The following is a 19,141-nucleotide window of genomic DNA, read 5'->3' on the forward strand; positions in this document are numbered from 1 at the left end:
GTCACGATGCATTCCCAATGAGTTTGCTGCAGTATTCAAGCCAAGCAACACTGGGAATATCACTGCGATTTTAATGAGCTTTTAATTTGGCCATTAAGTTTTCTAAAGAACGTGTCATTAGACTAGTTTTGCAACCGGTCTCCTTCCTTCTCTTGTGAGATATAACTGCGTCTGTGATTTAAAGTAGCAAAAGCCATGTTAAAATGGGTACGTTTGATTAATTTGTGTTTTAATGAATCAGTTCAAAACTTAATGATTCATCATTATTTAAATGAGGTATTAGGGCTGGGTGATATGGGCAAAAATCATATCGCTGTATTTTTTTTTTTTTTTGACCAATTTGCAATATACAATATATCTCAGTATTTTCGTTTTTGTATTTGGATGAAAGAAAATCTGTATTTAATATATATATATGATATATATATTTCACTTACCGCCCAATATTGTCCAACAAAACAATACATATTAAAGGCTATGAAAACAAATAAAGTGAATATAACCATGTATTTTTGCCTTTATATTATGTGCAAAAAAGGGTTAAAATCACATTTCATCCTAACATTGTAACACTGCAATCTAAAAACAAAATTCACTAAACTAAAAAAGAAAATCAATGAGAACAAAAGCACAGGGTTGTGTTAGGCTATTTTGATTACCCCAATACAGTCACTTTACAGTCAGTGCTATCATAAAAATAGACTTACCTATTACCTGTAGGTTTAAAATTCTACGTCACATTTATTGTCCAACTACAAATATTTCAGCGAAATGTATATTTTAGTCAGAATTATTGCACGCCTATTTAATTGGGCACCATCTGTTTGGCTCGCGCCAGCGCTCGTTCACTGAAGTCTGTAAAGTTTAGCGGAGAATCCCAAAGCAGAAGGCTCATGCACTTCCGACAGAAAAATGGAAATAATTCCATGGCTTTCTAACATTTACAGATGAAGAATATACCTGTGAAATGTAAGTAATGCATTCATGAAAACAGCACATCTCAAGCACATTACAGCGCAAGTAGCCTAGTGTCTCTGTCAGCGGCACACGCAGCCTTTCTGTCAAAGGATATGACGTGTCGAGCCGCTTAAACTAATATACGAAACTAGAGATTATGTCTTACCAGTTTTTAAAGGCCTTAATATGACGCTTGTCACATGTTTAGAACAAATTGGATTATGCAGCTCAGTCTATCCTTCACTATATTTTCAGATGCGCTCGTATCAAACTACTGGATATCGATATAAACGGTATTGCCTCATATCGAATCACTTATAAAGAAAATATCGATATATCGTACGAACTCGATATACCGCCCAGCCCTATGTGGTATAAGCCTGCAAGGCATTTTTAGTGTATTAAACTTAAGTAAAAATGTATGTACACTATCGTTCAAAAGTTGAAAAGATCGGTAAGATTTCAGTGAAGATCGGTGAAGGAATTCAATGTTCCGGAAAAAAATCTAAAATGTACGGAGCCCCGCACATGACATGCAAGAAAAAATAAATAAATTGTGCGCACGATTTACTAATTCGTTCCCTCAATGTACTAAAATGTGCACACGATTACTATTGCGTTCCCTCGATTTACTTTTGCGTTCACTTGATTTGCTAAATCGTGCGCACGATTTAGCAAATCGAGGGAACGAATTAGTAAATCGTGCACACAATTTATAAATCGAGTGAACGAAATAGTAAATCAAGGGAACGCAATAGTAATCGTGTGCACATTTTAGTACATTGAGGGAACGAATTAGTAAATCGTGCGCACGATTTAGCCCTCTATTTTTTCCTGCATGCCATGTGCGGGGCTCCATAAAAATGTGCTTTCCATGGAAGATAATTTTTTTTTAAAAGGTCATGGTCCATAGACAATATAAATATTTCTAGTTAAGATCAAGTATCTCTTTAGCTACAGATGACTTGATAAGGTGGCTAATGGCTAGTGGCTAAATGGCTAATTCAAGGATATATCAAATAAATTTGTTCGCCAGAAAGTATGGGAACCCTGTATGCATTATTCCTGAATTAATTTAGTGAAAAACATTCCTTGCTTATTGTAGAGTATTTTTTTTATTGTTTTTTTTCTTTTGCATTAAACATTCTGAATGCCATAAACAATAAACATGTTAAATGAAAGGAGCTCATCAAAAGCCCAGCCTTGTTTTGTACAGCTAGAGAGATAACAAGAGAAAGAGAGGCGGGAAATGTGGAATGAGAGAGAAATTGGAGATGTGAAAAGTTAACGAGAAGGAACATAGGTGAAAGACATTTTTCCATCAATTCCGTTGATGTTTATGTTGAGAAGGTACCGGGAGTAATGAGTTAACTCATCACCTGAGTCACAACAGAGAGAGAGAAAAACGAGTGTATCTACCTCGCTTCGTCAACACAAAAACTGCCACCCACCCCCATGTGTCTGCCATTACCAGCAATGTTTCACCACTGAGAGGAAGAGAGAGAAGATGGGTCAGGAGAAAGGGACGCTTAGTTGATATCAACTGAAATATTGAATCACCTTATAAACAGAGATTCTGTATTTGCATAAAGAATGCAGTCTTTGTATTGTGTTGGTAGCTGGAAATGAACTCTTAACTGAACACTCAGAGGGGTTTTTGTTCTCTATAACACTAAGAGCAGGGCAAATGTCTGGTCAAGCACATCTCTGGCTGCCTTTGGCACAGGAATAACAAGGCTCAGGGAGAAAGAAAATGGAACAATACTGCAAACTCGACACACACACACACTCTCACATTCACTCTGTGGGTGTTACTGCTGAGGGATTTAACGATGGAGCTTCAGTGATATTTATGACCCCATTACAGAGGGTAAAATTAATTCTGTAATTATTTGGGGCCGGGGCAGATGTGTTGAAAGTGCCGCAGTGTGTATATGAGTGTGTGTGTGTGTGTGTGTGTGTGAGTATGTGCTTTCCTTAATGTACATTGAGTGTGTGGGTGTTTGTGAATATAACTGTTGTTCTTTTCATTGTTTTTTTTGCTTTACCAGGTGCCAGAGATACTGTTTCCGTGGCACAGTGTGGTTGTCAAGGGCGACGGCAGTCTGAATCGCGTGAAAAGAGACTGGGTCATTCCTCCTGTCAACGTGCTTGAGAACTCCAGAAAACAATTCCCTGAAGAGCTTGTGAAAGTGAGTGTGTACACAAAGCAAAACAACACTGGTTCATCATGTGAAGTGTATTCGAAAACGTACGATAAAAATAAACTGTAATTCATTCATCGGGTTGTTATTTGAGTGCAGAGTAACTCAATTTTATGTTTACCCTTCAAAATGTGTGTGTTTCAGATCCAGTCAGATAAGGACAAGAGTAACACACTGCGCTATAGCGTGACCGGACCAGGAGCCGACCAGAACCCCACCGGCCTGTTTATCATCGACCCCATTACAGGATTCCTGTCCGTCACCAAACCGCTGGACAGAGAACACATCCCAAATTTCCATGTAAGTGTGTGTTTTTGACTCCACATCCTGAATTGGTAAACTTTAGTGGAGATTTCATCCACATAAGCCTGCAGGTTTTTCTCTTTATATATATATATATACAGTATATATATATATACAGTATATATATTTTTTATTAGTTACTTTCCAGAAAATATCCTCAAAACAAGATCCATTTTTATATGAAACTACGTGAATATCTGCATAAAAATGCAGTTTTAGTGGAAGGTTCCCTAATTACCATAACCATATGTTTTACTATGCGTCAAGTCAAGTCAAGTCTGCTTTATTGTCAATTCTTCCACATGTACAGTAAATACATACAGAGAATTGAAATTGCATTACTCTCAGACCCTTGGTGCATACAGATAACACTAACAGTAGAACATTAAATGCAGATAAAATAAAAAGTTCAACTATACAAATATACAAATAGGTCATGTAAAAAGAAAGATAAGTAAAGCAGCACAAGGCACATAGCAGAGTGCAAACCAGTGAAGTAAACAAACAGTGCAGATATAATTATTGTAGTGCAAAGAGCTTATTCAGTCTGATTAAAGTGTCAAAATCTCAGAGAGCAGTTCTTTATTTAAACTGACAGAAGAGGTAGTTGAATGAGGTCAGTAAAATGCAGAATGAGGTAGTGAGCAGACTAATGCTGCACAAAGTGTCTGGTCACCGGGAGGAGGTGGAGTCTTCTGTGCAGTGATGCTGTTTTGTTCCTCAAAGCGAGCAAAGAAGGCGTTCAGCTCGTTCAGCGGGGAGGTGGTGCTGTCACAGGTCCGCGGTGGGGGCTTGTAGTCCGTAATGGTCTGTATCCCCTGCCACAGGCTCAGAGTGTCTCTGCATGACCTCATCTGCATATAATTTCCATATGCATATGACAAACAGATATGTAATGCAATGCATGTCTGTATTACATTTATAAGACTATATATCGGAATTATACTTTGCAAAAATATATTTTTCTAATAAAAATGTTATAAAAAAAAATATTTTAAACCATAATAATACCATAATAAATACCATAATACCATAATAAACCTTTTTTTTTTTTTTTTTTACAGATGATTTTTTAATGCTTTTTCAAGTTATTAATTAGAATAATGTCATTTTTATTTCCTGCATGAAGATAAAAGTATAAAAGTGGCATTTATATTATAAAAGTGGTGTATGAAGGTGAAATGCAGAGTTTTGTATTGTTCAGTTCATTGTTTGGCCACTAGAGTCACCAAATCACCCAGTAAAAGTGTTGATTTATTATTTAAATTTCAATTTAAAGTTTATTTTATACAAATGTATGCTTAAGATGGCGTAAGCACTTTCCAGTGCCCGTTTTGAGCGCACACATTGTTTAAAGATCAGTCCTTTGATCTTTAGATCCATACATTCCATCCAGGATAGAGAGAAACTCTCTAAAACTCCCAGTAAATTACGTGTGTCAGGGTTACCATGGCAGCCAGTCTGAGAATGTGACCTTTGACATCCCTTTAATCCACTGTACCATGAAGAGGAGAGCAGACAAAATTAAACTCGGAGGAGCTTATCCTAACATTAAGTCACACACACACATTCATTCATTGTGCTCGCAGGGGGGCATTCCCTAAATCTGGCTTTTCCTAAGTAAGAACAATCCTCAATCTCCCCTGGAAGTAGCTGCAAACTTTTCCTGCCTGGTTTCAATACCCTTTCACTTCACTACTGGACCCGAGAGGCTGTTAACCTCCCTCAGTGTCCACCTAATCCACATTCAGATTCAAATTATGCGGAGATTACATGAATATGAAATGATTTGCTTCCTAATGGTGCCAAAGGTGGAGCATCAGGCTTCTTTCTGTCAGCTCATGCATATATGCAGCAGACCTAAGACTGCTCTAGCACACAAACTGCAACCAAGTCAACTGCAGCAGCTGCTTAACGCGAATAACCGCTGAAAATGAGTGTGGTTTTTAAGAGCCTCTTTTCTGCTGACAGTGTGCAAGTACTGCAGTAACAGTTTTACAATTGATTCGCAATAACTTCTGAATGTTGCACTGGCATAAAGACGTCTGCAATGTTATAAAAAATATCAAATAATGCTGCTCTTTTGAACTTTCTGTTAGAATCCTGAAAAAAATAAAAATAAATAAATCATTGTTTCCACAAAAATATGCTGTTTTTAACACTATTTATAATATGAAATGTTTCTTGAGCACCAAATCTGCATTTTAGAATGATTCTACTGTTTTTACTGTATTTTGGTCAAATTATCCAGCCTTGTTGACTACAAGAGACCTGTTGTTGAAATGTTTGACCCTAAACTTTTGACTTTTTGCATTCACAGCTACGTGCTCATGCTGTAGACATCAATGGGAACCAGATGGAGAACCCCATCGACATCATCATCAATGTCATCGATATGAACGACAACCGGCCCGAGTTCACTCACCAGATCTGGAACGGAACCGTGGATGAGGGCGCCAAACCGGGTACACCTGTCTTCACATTTAAGTGGATATTAATGTGGTTATAATGATGGGAAAACTGACATTTCTTTCTCGGCTCTAGGTACATTTGTAATGACAGTGACCTCCCAGGATAAGGATGACCCAAATACAGCCAATGGGATGCTCAGATACAAGATCCTCTCCCAGACTCCAGAGAGCCCCTCCTCCAACATGTTCACTATCAACAACAAGACTGGCAAAATCATCACTGTAGCTGCAGGTCTAGATCGTGAGGTAAGACGAAGTGTGTGCAAGTATCAACAATGTACAATACAACAATACTGTAAACCAGAGGTACTCAACCAATGTTAACACCACGAGCAGTAACTATAATGATAACTTTAATAACGTTCGCACTAATGGATGAAAACCCTGAGGTGCAGTTACTTTGTCGGTTGCTTTAATTTCTTGAGCTCGGGTGGATTCTGATTGGTTTTCCATCTAATATATGTTTTATTTTATTTTTGATTTCTTTTAATTACCATTTTATTTTAATTTCATTTCATTTTTGTTATTAACAATAACAAAACTGTTATCAAATGTTGAGTTGGAGCCAAAAAATGTGCCGCTAGTATGTTTTGATAGGGTTAAGTGATAAGATGCAAACATAATCTTTCCCAGTCTTATCCTGTCAGACACTGCTGTAAACCATTTATGTCTAGCTTTTTCAACCTACAGTAACTTATCTTGTTTCATTTTTGTTGCCGAGCAGAAGGTGCCTCAGTACACCCTGATCATTCAGGCTACCGACATGGAGGGAAACCCCACCTATGGTCTGTCCAACACTGCCACTGCTGTCATACGCCTGCTGGATGTCAATGACAACGCTCCAGAGTTCACCCGAGAGACTGTGAGTGACACACCAACAGACACTTGAACACGCATCTCGCCAAAGCCATCTTTGCTGAAAGTCGATCTCTCTCTGCCTGTCTCTGTAGTTCCACGGTGAGGTCCCAGAGAACCGTGTGAATGTGATAGTGACGAATCTCACCGTGACTGACAAAGATGAACCGGGGACTCCTGCCTGGAATGCAGTGTACCGGGTCATATCAGGGGATCCAACCGGACGCTTCTCCATCCCTACTGATCCCGTTACCAACGAAGGCCTCGTCACCGTCGTCAAGGTAACACTTACAACAAAACTTACTAAAAATTGAACATACTGACAAGTGGTCTGGAACAGAGTACATAAGTGGTTCCACTCCTGGTTTTGCACTTCCTGAGAGAAATCAGAGCAGCAAAAAATCAACATACTCCGCCTAGATACTGGAATGTCATAAACAGAGAAGCGGAGGGATACAAACAGTGAAAAGTCCCAGGACTCTGCTCAACCAATCAGATTCATGGACCGGAACTAATTGTTGTATAAATGCTGTAATTGGGTTGCGCTGCTATTCGCTAGAATCTCGCTAGAGTCCCTCAGGCACGGGTTCAGATACGGAGCAAAAGACGGTCTCCATGGAAACAGCTTCCACCTGCTGTTCAGCTGAGTTAATGGTTTATGTCTCTTAATTGAGAATGAGTCATTCATTAATTATTATTCAAACATTTCTCCTCTGTGTATTTAATTGCAACACGATCCATTCATTGTATCATTTTGATTCTTTTTCCTAACAGATTATGACACTATGTTAACTTGATTGTGTGTGTGTGTTTGTGTGTCCTTGTGTACAGCCAATTGATTTTGAGATGAATCGATCATTCATGCTGACGGTTTTCGCTGAAAATGAGGTGCCGCTGGCGAGTGGGATCCATCGCACCCGCCAGTCTACATCCACCGTGTCCATACGTGTCATCGATGTGAACGAAAGCCCAAATTTTGAGCCCAACCCCAAACAGGTCAAACTGGAGGAGGGACTTCCACAGTGGTCGATGCTGGCGACTTTTACAGCTCATGATCCAGACAGATACATGCAGCAGACTATTAGGTATTAAAACACACACATGCATGTATATGTGCATTTATAGGCCAGCTCTTATATATGCATTTTTGGAAATTATATAGCATAATAGCTGTCAAAAGTGTTTAATGCGCTATGTAGACCAAAGCAGAGCTCTCTTGCTAGTCTAGCCTGAACATTTATGGAAACTAAGCTGAAAATGCAGTAGCAAAAAAAAAAAGAGGTTGCAAAATAGTCATGTAAAATGGATGATCATGATTATGGCCTATTTAATTAATTGTTAATGGGTATGTTCAGAAAGGAACACTAGCTTACTACTTACTGAATATTTTATAGTATAAATTGTATACTTGCTAATGTTTTTAAAAATGATATGAAAAAAATTAGGCATTATGCAATGATAAATGTTTGAACACTACTGTGCTACATTTTTGTCACGTTACCTCATTATTTGTTTTATTTAACAAATGATTTTCTGGTAAAATCATTATTAAATCATTATTGATAATATAAAATAAAAATAAAAAAACACTGATAAACAAATATTGATCAAATTTAATCTAAAAGTGCCATTTGGCAATGCTGTCAAATAAAACTGTTTAAAATAAAATGTTAAAATTGATAAGATTTCTGATTCATAAATGTTAACCACCTTTGTATGGTGTGTTTTAAAGGTACTCTAAATTGTTTGACCCTGCCAACTGGCTAGAGATCGACCCCAACAACGGACGAATTTCCACCATTGCTGTCCTGGACCGAGAGTCTCCATATGTCAAAAACAACCTCTACAACGCCACATTCATGGCCGCTGATAACGGTAGGAGCAACTGTGTTTGAATGCGTATTTATGCAGCAGAAGCAGTTGAGATTGACTGATTCCATTGATTTTAGCTCTAGGGAGAAATGCAACCCGAACAAACTGCAACTGAGATATACACATGCCCACACATCCATGTTAATGATCACACCAACAACAAATGCAAACTCATTCTGAATGTCTATGCGTTCACTTTCTCTGGGTTTTTCTTTGAAGCACACACATATGCACATACACTACCCGCTGTGTGAAAGAGTCTACAGAAGTGTGCTAGGCCCTATTCTGCTGTGGTGTTTAACATTCTCGCTGCATCAGAGCTGTGAAACAAACCCCCTCTCACACACACACACGCTGTAAATTTGAAAGCTTGTCTCCAGAAACACTCACTAAACTGTTGTACCATTTTTGTATGCGGCATTTCAGCAGAAAAACCTAGCTGTAATCCAGTTTATCCAGACCCTAAATGCACTGAAATAGGGAAGCACTCTTAGATTGTGCAAACTCAGCGCTATCTTCATGGCCAATTATCATTGTGCTGGAAACCAGGGGGTAATTTTATTAAGCAATTTTAATTTAAAAATAATAATAAAAAAATAAAAAAGAGTTAATTGAAAAGTTGTTTGTGTACATCTTCCAGTCATAATTGCAGCTGCAATTTGTGAAATTATGAGGATCAGTGTTATATCCAGCTGTGTGGTGCAGTCAAGTGCACTTTCTACATTTGAAAGGTGTCTGGATTGCAGTGGTGGAGTGATGCTGAACAGTTACTAAAAAGTATTTCATATTGTAGTAGTCTGCTGCATCCACCACAACCAGACACACATAATAATGGCCAACTACGGTTGCAAGTTCCGACGTTGCCAATGAAGTTCAATGATTAAGTGTTTCCCCAAACCCATACTGTAGGTCTGTGATTAGTTTCTTGGTAGTACAACATCTAGACTAGATCATGTTCTTGAGCTAAATAAGCAAAATAACATGCAGTATAATATGTATCTTTTATGCACATTAATGCAAATTTCATTCTATGTCTTTTAGTTTATTGAGTGAAAATGACATTTTTTTTAGTACCCTGGAGGAGTAAGACAGAACCTGTGATTGATTCAAACATCTGTAAATAAAGCAAAACAATACAAAACAAAATTATCAAAAAAGTAGTACTTAAATGCCAAGTTCATTTACAGCAATAATCTGACTCAAAGTGTTTCTTTAATAGCAGTTATTACTCCATTACCTTTGTGACATTAGTATCAACAGTTCTATATTGTTGAACCAACATGGTTTGAACGGCAAATATGCAACAGAGTTACTACAGTTTGACTAGCTAATAATTTTTTGGAATTATTATGTTGTACTGGAAACACATGCCTAAGGAATTGCAGTGTGCAAATTGTCTTTAAAACTGTTTTTTTGGGTGTGTCTGTGCTGTAACCTTTATTTCTATAATAAATTTGTAAATCAAGTGCTAAAATAATGCAGACGGAGTGCGCAAATACACAACGCTAACTTAACATTCTTAGTGAATTCCTGTCTCAGTTCAGTTGAATCTTTGTGTGCGAGTAGCCACAAAGAAGCCTTTTCGCATCTAGTTGATGCTGATTCGCACACCTGATTCAATAAATTAAGGATACTTAGTCGTACTTGAGTTAGGGGTTTTCAGGGCTGGAACAGATTAAAAATGTGCTGTGAATGCCAGGTGTAGAACAGAAAGCCGCTGCTCCGTCAGCCTGCCACACTGCACTGCCCGTCTCTTGTTCTTTGTTTAAAGATCAGTGAAGTCGAAAGGTCTTGTTACTCTTGTTGAAACAGAAACTGAGCTCTAAGCTCTAAGTATTGATGGTCCAGTCTGTGCTGGGGCTCTTATTCGCAGATATTTCATGGACGTGGGCAGCTTGATTGGATCTTATAGACTGTGCATTATGGTTTATAAATGAGTTGGCCTGCCCAGCAACCCAGAAGAGAGGAGCCTAAAGTCGTTAACTGCTGTAGTTCGTCTGTATCGTCAGTTTTCAACTATTAGTGTTTGGCTCAGATGTCACGCCCACAAACCCTTCATGGTCATGATGCATATTGCACACAATAACGCCAAGAGCTGTATGGAATCAGTTTCCAGGACTCCAGGTACACAAGTTTTGTTATTAATCGTCCTGTCATGTAGGAACGGATACAGCTATGACCAGAAGTGATGCAAAATCTTGCCGGGATGGACAGGAAGAAAAAATCTAATAAAATTAAATTAAATGGACAGTATAGAACACAACTATTTGAAGTTTTAAAATTCAACTAAAAGTACTTTGAACCAAAATCTCTTAAAATCAGTATCTGTATCCCTTTCTTTCTCAACTTGTCAAATAGGATACATTTTTTAAACTACATGTTGAAAATAGTGTTTGGAAGTTTTAAAATTCAACTTTCTCACCTATTTATCGTGAACTATTTATTGACTTCAAAGACCACAAAGTTAAAACTGAGTGTTTACCTAGCATGTGACAGCTGCCGTTGATGTGTGGCGTTAATGTTTCTACTGGACTTAAAAGTTGTCTGAAAAAGTAGGGTGCACAGCCTGTCTAAATTAGTTCACCTTGGTCCACTTATGTACATAATGTATAAATCTATAAAATTGCATTTTACTAAGATATGTCAACATTTAAACCGCTTACATTTAAAAACGTAATCCAGCATTTCCTCTCAAAAAATACTGTCATAGATTGAATCTTGCGATCGTGTGGGCCGTGAAGGATACATCTGTTGTATCCTTCATGGCCTGGAAAACAAAAGACGGATTTTGAGACTGCATTTGATGGAGTCTTCAAATTGGTTTGAAATTGGTGACGCATTCGGTCTTCAAATGAAGCCTTCAAAGGATGCAGCCTCTGAATTGGGATACAGCTTATGCTTGTATTGACTTTCCCTTTTTCCTTCTGTCCATCGACAGGTGTTCCCCCTGCGAGTGGGACGGGTACTCTTCAGATCTACCTGCTGGACATAAACGATAACGCACCTCGAGTCTTTCCTCAAGAAACAGAAGTCTGCGAGCGCCCCGAACCCAATGCCATCAATATCACAGCCGTAGACGGTGATCTCAACCCCAACGCTGGGCCCTACGCTTTCGAACTGCCCAACCGACCCTCTGATATCCGAAGGAACTGGACACTGACTCGAATCAGTGGTACGCCACATGGAAAAGATTTCTCTGGGATTAACAGTTACTTAATTCTTATTGCCAGACTTTATCTCATGTGTTTTGTGGTTGGTTTGTAGGCGATCACGCTCAGTTAAGTCTGAAGATTAGTTACCTGGAAAGCGGGATATACGAGCTGCCCATCAGCATCACAGACTCGGGTAACCTGCCCATGTCCAACACCACCTACCTGCGCATCAAAGTGTGCCAGTGCGATCATCACGGTGACTGCGTGGACATGGAACGCATCATGGCAGCTGGACTGGGCACCGGAGCCATCATCGCCATACTTATCTGCATCATCATTCTGCTGGGTAAGACACACTAGACAGAGATTGTTTCTTCCAGGCAGTGGAGTTCTTATCAGTTGGTCACATTTCTGCCGAGCACATGTGATCTGCTTTTGGAGTCACAAAAGACTTCATAGTGAGGCTGTTGTAGTAAGGATAGGAACAGCTCTGTTCACTTACACCAGTGTTATCAGTTGAATCAAAATCATTGCCTTTCTCTTTTGGGGTCAACTGTAGCTGGGCTTCCATCCATAGCTTTTTATTTAATATTTAATATTTAATTTTATATTTTATAAAAAATGGAAACACCAAGAGGTAAATCCAATTTCTAAAATGTGCAAATAAAAAAAAAAACGTATAAGCTCTCTTGAGGTGGATGAATGTTTTATTCAGCAAGAAGATATAAACAAAGAAGACATAAACAAAATGCCTAGAGTCATGTGACTGAATAATTCACTTCAGACCAATATCATTGCAGATATTTGGCTCTGGTCTTCAAGAAACATTGGAGCCATAGCCTGTTGTCAAAACGATTGGCTACTGTCACCTTACAAAACAGTTTGACACACCGTCGCCCCTCAAAAAATGAAGCTTCTGTCGTCATTCACTAGTGACGTCATTTTTCAGAATGTTTTGTCTCTGCTCTCTAAAGTAATTTATTACATTTAATAAAAGAGCCACTGTAGTTTTCCCAATAGCCACAACTTCCATTTCTGTTTTGCTCAAACTTCTGTGAAAGTGACAATTTTGTTCTCTCAAACACATGGGATGTAAAACCTGTTTTTTCGTTAAATTAAATTTGGAATATGGATGGAAACACAGCTTGTGATCAACTAAGTTGCGCAGTCTCTGCAGTTTTAAATCACTTTACTTACATTATTTTCCTATTAACCTAAAAAAAAACAGCAGATGAAATACTTTGACATGAATAATATCACAGAATAATAGCAGAATCCAATTTTTACTACCTAATGAGCTAATTTTAAGGAAAAATGACACAAAAATATAGCTTGTCTGAGAGAACAAAAGTAACTGAGGATGGCTGTTCTTAGCGAAACGTCGATTTCGGTTTGAGGTGCTAAAAATTACACACTGCACCTTTAACTGTCTGATCTCAAGTCATTTTGCTCGTTTTATATTGATCTATCTCTCACTTTCTGTCTCTCTCTGCAGTGCTGGTGTTGATGTTTGTGATGTGGATGAAGAGACGGGATAAAGAGAGACAGGCCAAGCAGCTGCTGATCGATCCAGAGGACGATGTGCGAGACAACATACTCAAATACGACGAGGAGGGCGGCGGAGAGGAAGACCAGGTACATGCGCTCCCTCTCTATTGCTGCTGCAGGGCATACACAATTATCCCAGCTCAGAATTACTCGAGATAATCTAGCTTGTTTAATAAAAACATTTTAAAAAGTTTCATTTTAACCAGTCAAATGTTCACAATTTTAATTTGAGCTGCGTGGTGCAGTTTGAAATCTTGATGACTAATTTTTAGCATTCGTTTTTCAAGTAATGCTGATTATAAAGTGACTCAATTTAAACTGATGCAACAGTTCCTGCTTTACCTGCTGGTATATGTGTGAGACTCACAGATTTGCATTTGAGCTAAACTTTGGCTTTTGCACACACAAAACACTCAGATTTGTATTTTATAGTTTGGAGACTTTTCTATGGTTTTTATGAGTTAATGATATGAACTTACTCCCACAGGAACCATTTTGCATTTTTAGATTTTAATTAAAACATTAAATCTAAAAAATCCATTAGTAATGTACTTAAGCCTGGTGTAAGCTGTGTTTTTTCCACCTGCTTTTACATCTTGCACATGGTTGAGTGTTCTAGCATTTTCAAAGTAATACTCCATAAACCATTAGCACTTACAGACGTGTGTCATCTTGTAAAAGGCAGGTATATTCTGACCTCCTTTCATATCCATTTCTGTTGTTTTAACCTTCATCTATGGTTATTTTTATTGCCATTTTCTTTTTCAAAGAATTCTTGAAAACAGCAGCCCAACTGCACAATGTATATGTATATATGTAAACACTTTGACTGTTTTTATACAAAAACTATTTTATACTCATTTTAACTACTTGCTTACCTAAAAGAATTGAACAAGTACAATTTCAAATAAATAACTTTAGAATAAATAATAGATATATATATAGGACATTCTAACAATTTCGACAAGCAAGGTTTTTAGTTAACTGAATATCCTTCATATGGAACAAAGCAAACATAAATTAAATTTCTAAGGTCAAGGTTTATTTGTTCTCCATGCAGATGTTTCCAGCAGACCTCTAACCCTATTTGTGATTGTCTCTTCCCTCTATCTGTGATTGTTCAGGACTATGATCTGAGCCAGCTGCAGCAGCCCGATACTCTGGAGCCAGACATGATCAAGCCCGTCGGGATCCGCCGGCTGGACGAGCGACCGATGCACTCCGAGCCCAACTATCCCATCCGCTCGGCCGCACCCCATCCTGGAGACATAGGAGAGTTCATCCACGAGGTACGCCATGTGTCCGCTCTTCCGAAGTCGCGCCATATAAAATGGCTCGATGGCACCAGTGATAAGACCTAATGGTGATTGATTGGTTAATTGGACCATGGTCCTTTTAGTTTTGTTGATCATTAGCCAGGCTCAGGGATTCAATATCTCATGCTACAGTCTTTGGATGTGTGCCCTCCCACACACACGCGTACATGCAGACCTCACAGGCTCTAAGCAATGTGACTGTGCTCAAAGCAGTGTGAGATTAGCCCTGAAACTGCTTAAATCAGGTAATGAATTAAACATTACTGCTAAATGTAATCAGCCTTACTTAAAAGACAGGCAGGCTTTGTAGACGGCAGCATTTGCCAATCTGTTTGACCGAACTGTTTTAAAGAAACACTGTATAGTTTGGATTTTTAGATGTTTTTTTAGCATTCCAACAAAAATTGTCACTTACGAGTTTGGTTTATAGCCGTTTTATGTCTGTAGAAAGATTTGTTTGGACAAGCGACATCAGGATTCAGAATTATGTCAGCTGAATGTCTATACAGTGTTTAGTCTGTGTTAGCACTTTGCCTGGACAGTGTTATGCCAAGAATAGAACTTTATTTGTACAATATAGCAGGCTTTCAAAACCAAGTGAGTTGTCCTCCTAGACCACCTTTTTGGGCACTAGAGGCATTTTAAACATTCAAATTGAATATGCATTTGGGTGTTTGATTCACTACCAAAATCGGTTTGGCACATGTAAATCAAACATTTGAATTTGTCCATGCCCATAAATGTTGTACATACATTTTTGTATATAGACAGTTTGTGTCTCACGTTTTGTATCTAAATTTGTGTCCGAAATGCTGCACTTAGTACTACTTGTTTGCAACTGGAAGGAAATGTCATTTTAAAGGGGACATATGACGTTACTAAAAAGAACATTATTTTGTGTATTTGGTGTAATGCAATGTGTTTATGCGGTTTAAGGTTAAAAAACGCAATATTTTCCACAAAATTTACATTATTGTTGCTCCTCTATGCCCAGCCTTTCTGAAACGTGTCGATTTTTACAAAGCTCATCGTCCTGAAAAGCAAGGTGTAAGCTGATTGGCCAGCTAGCCAGTGTGTTGTGATTGGCTGAATACCTCAAGCATGTGACGGAAATATTACGCCCCTTAAACATACTGTGATGCCGGCGCGATGAGACAAAACCAATAAAACCCATTACAAACGAGGCTTTTGTAGCATGCAGTGGGGACATAATTACTCATTATAATGACTTATACTGTCTTTTTACGCGTTGCGTTGCATATCGCGCTGCGTAAACATAAAACCATGTCTGCATTTGTGATCGGAGAAACGACACACAACATGCTACTCTGCACTGCTCAAAACTCGTGTTTGAATCATCAGTGGTAAATTCTTTAAATATGTAAATGTACTTACAGGCTGTGAGTCAGAAGCGCCAGACTGTCCTTGCAAAGTTGAAACTCCCCCACTTTATAGAAACAGCCTTTGTGCACACAACCATTTTAGGCTACTGGTTCAGGAAACAGTCCTCATCCTCCGTAAAATGCACTGCACACATCTGAATATTTGGTTTGAACTGTACTGGAAAAGTGTTGTAAATACAACTTAACCACTGATTTCTAGTTGTGTGCTCTTTTGGAAGGCCAAACAAAGTAGTTTTGCTTTCACACAGAAAAACACAGCTTCTCCACAACATGGCGGCGGCAACAGCAAGAATAAAAGTTACATCTTCTTTCTTTGCGTGAACATTTGGGCGGCATTATGCAAATCTTCCCACATAGTGACGTAGAGTAGGGGGCGTGTTAGAACGAGACGTTTTAGGGGGTGTGGTTGACTCTTAACTTTTATAAAGAATATCTCTTTGGATTTGAGACCTTAGTCTTTACAACTTTACAATTTCCTCTTCATGCACCAAGAGCTTGTAACACTCCAAAGAGAAAGGAAAAATTGAAATCGCATCATAAGACCCCTTTATATTTTAGCTTTATAAGAAAAGTGACCACTTAGTGTTCAACACATTGGCTTTTTTAGCTAAAGAACTACATAATTCAGTATTCCAGAGTCCAGCATCTGTTTGCACAGCGACCCTAATCCTCCTCCGCTTCGCTCTCCTCCCATCTCCCCTCCTCCTCTTTTGTTCCTACTTCTTTTTCTCCATCCCATCCCCCTCTGCGCTTAAACAGCAATGCCAAATGAGTTATTTAAACGGTTGTACTAGAGAACGTTTGAAATGTGTCTATTTTAAAACCACATCCGTTCTCATCATTTTCACCCAGGGTCTCAAGGCAGCCGACACCGATCCCACGGCCCCTCCGTATGACTCCCTGCTGGTTTTCGACTACGAGGGCAGCGGCTCCACGGCCGGATCGCTCAGCTCCCTTCACTCCTCCAGCAGTGGAGGCGACCAGGACTATGACTACCTCAACGACTGGGGCCCTCGCTTCCGCAAACTTGCTGACATGTACGGAGGCAACGACGACTAGCTCACGCCATCACCGCAAGACCACATAAAGAGAAGGAGGATCCGGAGGAGGAGGAAAATTAAAAGAAAACATCAAAAAAACAGTGTGGCACTTTTTTTTTAATCGCGGGACATGGACTGTGTGCAGAATCAAAACAATGAAGAAACCAATATACCCTAGAGAGACAGAGAATGAAGACTGAAAAAATGAAGAGACAAGAAAGTGGAAGGAAGATCACCATGGCAACAAAACCAGGTCTCTCCGAGGCCCTCTGATGTAGACGGAGGGGGCCTAATGAAGGAAATCTGCCTAGTTTTGGTTCAGTCCAGGATTTTTTCGCCGTAAGTTTGAAGGATCATCGGTACGAAACATATGAAGGAACGCTTAAAGAACGTTAAATGAATGCTAAGTTACACTTGAATCTCACAGTACAGAAGCACTGGGATATTACGTGCCTTTTTGTACATTTTTTTTGTTTGTTTCTTTTTTACATTTTCCTTTCTTTTTCAGTCGTTGTTCATTTGATCTGATGATGCTGTTTTTCTGTTCAATGGCTTTGGTGGCTCAGAGTTTTGGAGTGTTTTTTTGTCGTGAGCCTGTTTATAACGTTGATGCTTCTACACGCTTCTGTTTGCGTTTCTCACCATCACGCTGTTCGTTCACGTCACGTATCAAAACAAAGACTTTGGAAAAGTGAGAGCGTCTAGACAGAGAGAACAGCTTTGTACAGTATGCTAGAAAATAGATTTCAGTTTCTCGTTTTTGTTGCGTTTTCTCTTTTTTTACATATATATTCACAATTTTTCCACCAAAACGTTAACTTATGCAGCCGGTTACATAATGAGAGACGAGCATTATTATTTGGTAGCAGAACTTTTTGTTTTGTTCATTTATTTCTCTCTCTCTCTCTCTCTCTCTGCAGTTTTTTTTTTTTAAGTATATTTAAAATTAAAAAAATCAAAATTTTCTTGTTTTTTTTTTTTTGTTGTTTGTTTTGTTTTTTCAAATGTCATCTGCCTTAGTCATCCTGGTATTCTTTCATGCCTGGTATTCTTTCATTTTTTACTCCACTGTAAATTAAATGGTGTGTACATAGTTTTTGTTTTGTTTCTCCTCTTTTGATGTAGTCTACGAAGAAGAACAGGGCGTGAAGAACTTGTATATGTATAATTTGGACTACAGACAAAAGGATTTTTGCATGTTTTTATCTTTTCCGTATAAAACAGTCTTTCTGAAATTTATTTACACACAAATAAAGAAATGCCCACCTCAATGGAGACTTAAGCGAATAAGTGAGACAGAAGTTTGGTCCAGATACCCGTTGCTTTCATTCCTCCCCTTTCGTAACGCGTAACATTCCTTTTTGGTGTCACCCTTTCTGCCCAGTTAATGACCTTCCATTTGCCCATCCTCTGATTTTATGGCTTGACGTCCTCCGTCAAGGATTCCCTGTTGACCTTCCGCTTCCTTTGTTCTTCTCTGCTACGTTCTGCATTTCCATTGTCTTCTCCCCTGGGCCACTCTCATGGATCATCTGACATTCGAGGCCATAATCCTAAATGCACGATCCTTTGGGATCTTCATGTTTGAACTAAACTGTAAAGGTGGACCGAAGCCCTCATCATAACCGTCTCTGCCTGTTAGAGAACCGTATTGGTGTGTGTGCGCGTGTGTGTATCACTGGATGCCGTCAGAGAGGGCCAATTAAAAGAGCAGGATGGAAGAACAAGGCCAGTCCACTCATGAGGCTCAGCCATAAGATGATTAACAGCTTTTTAATGAACGATGGCTGTCCTGAGTTCTGTGGGCTCTGTTTGCAATTACCTGTTGATATTATGACCCATTGCAGCCCAAATGACCAATAAAAGTCTAATTTTGGAAAAGTTGATTTGTTGGTTTTCTTTGCTACAATGGTGTTTTAGCTCTGGTCCAAAACCTAGCATGTCCCTAGATAGTCAGTTGGCTTCTAAGGCAGGCACCTAAGCATCATGGGACCTCACTAGTGAACAAAAATAGCGCTGC

The 19,141-nt window shown here is 38.9% G+C and overlaps 1 protein-coding gene across 1 annotated transcript in view; it reads left to right on the plus strand.

Annotated features, from left to right (window-relative positions):
- LOC109097614 (cadherin-2-like) overlaps nt 1–17,880 on the plus strand; it is a 43,681-nt gene extending 25,801 nt beyond the window's left edge. Inside the window, exons 4-16 of the mRNA XM_042747146.1 lie at nt 3,009–3,149; nt 3,306–3,461; nt 5,785–5,929; nt 6,009–6,181; nt 6,660–6,797; nt 6,886–7,071; nt 7,622–7,875; nt 8,523–8,665; nt 11,601–11,834; nt 11,927–12,160; nt 13,310–13,449; nt 14,487–14,651; nt 16,934–17,880. Of these exons, the coding sequence (XP_042603080.1) occupies nt 3,009–3,149; nt 3,306–3,461; nt 5,785–5,929; nt 6,009–6,181; nt 6,660–6,797; nt 6,886–7,071; nt 7,622–7,875; nt 8,523–8,665; nt 11,601–11,834; nt 11,927–12,160; nt 13,310–13,449; nt 14,487–14,651; nt 16,934–17,140 (2,316 nt within the window). The 3' untranslated portion in view covers nt 17,141–17,880. The remainder of the gene's footprint in view (nt 1–3,008; nt 3,150–3,305; nt 3,462–5,784; nt 5,930–6,008; nt 6,182–6,659; nt 6,798–6,885; nt 7,072–7,621; nt 7,876–8,522; nt 8,666–11,600; nt 11,835–11,926; nt 12,161–13,309; nt 13,450–14,486; nt 14,652–16,933) is intronic.
- Nucleotides 17,881–19,141: the final 1,261 nt, after the last annotated feature.

Source organism: Cyprinus carpio, chromosome B20 (genome assembly GCF_018340385.1).
Source record: "Cyprinus carpio isolate SPL01 chromosome B20, ASM1834038v1, whole genome shotgun sequence".
Lineage (NCBI taxonomy): Eukaryota > Metazoa > Chordata > Actinopteri > Cypriniformes > Cyprinidae > Cyprinus > Cyprinus carpio.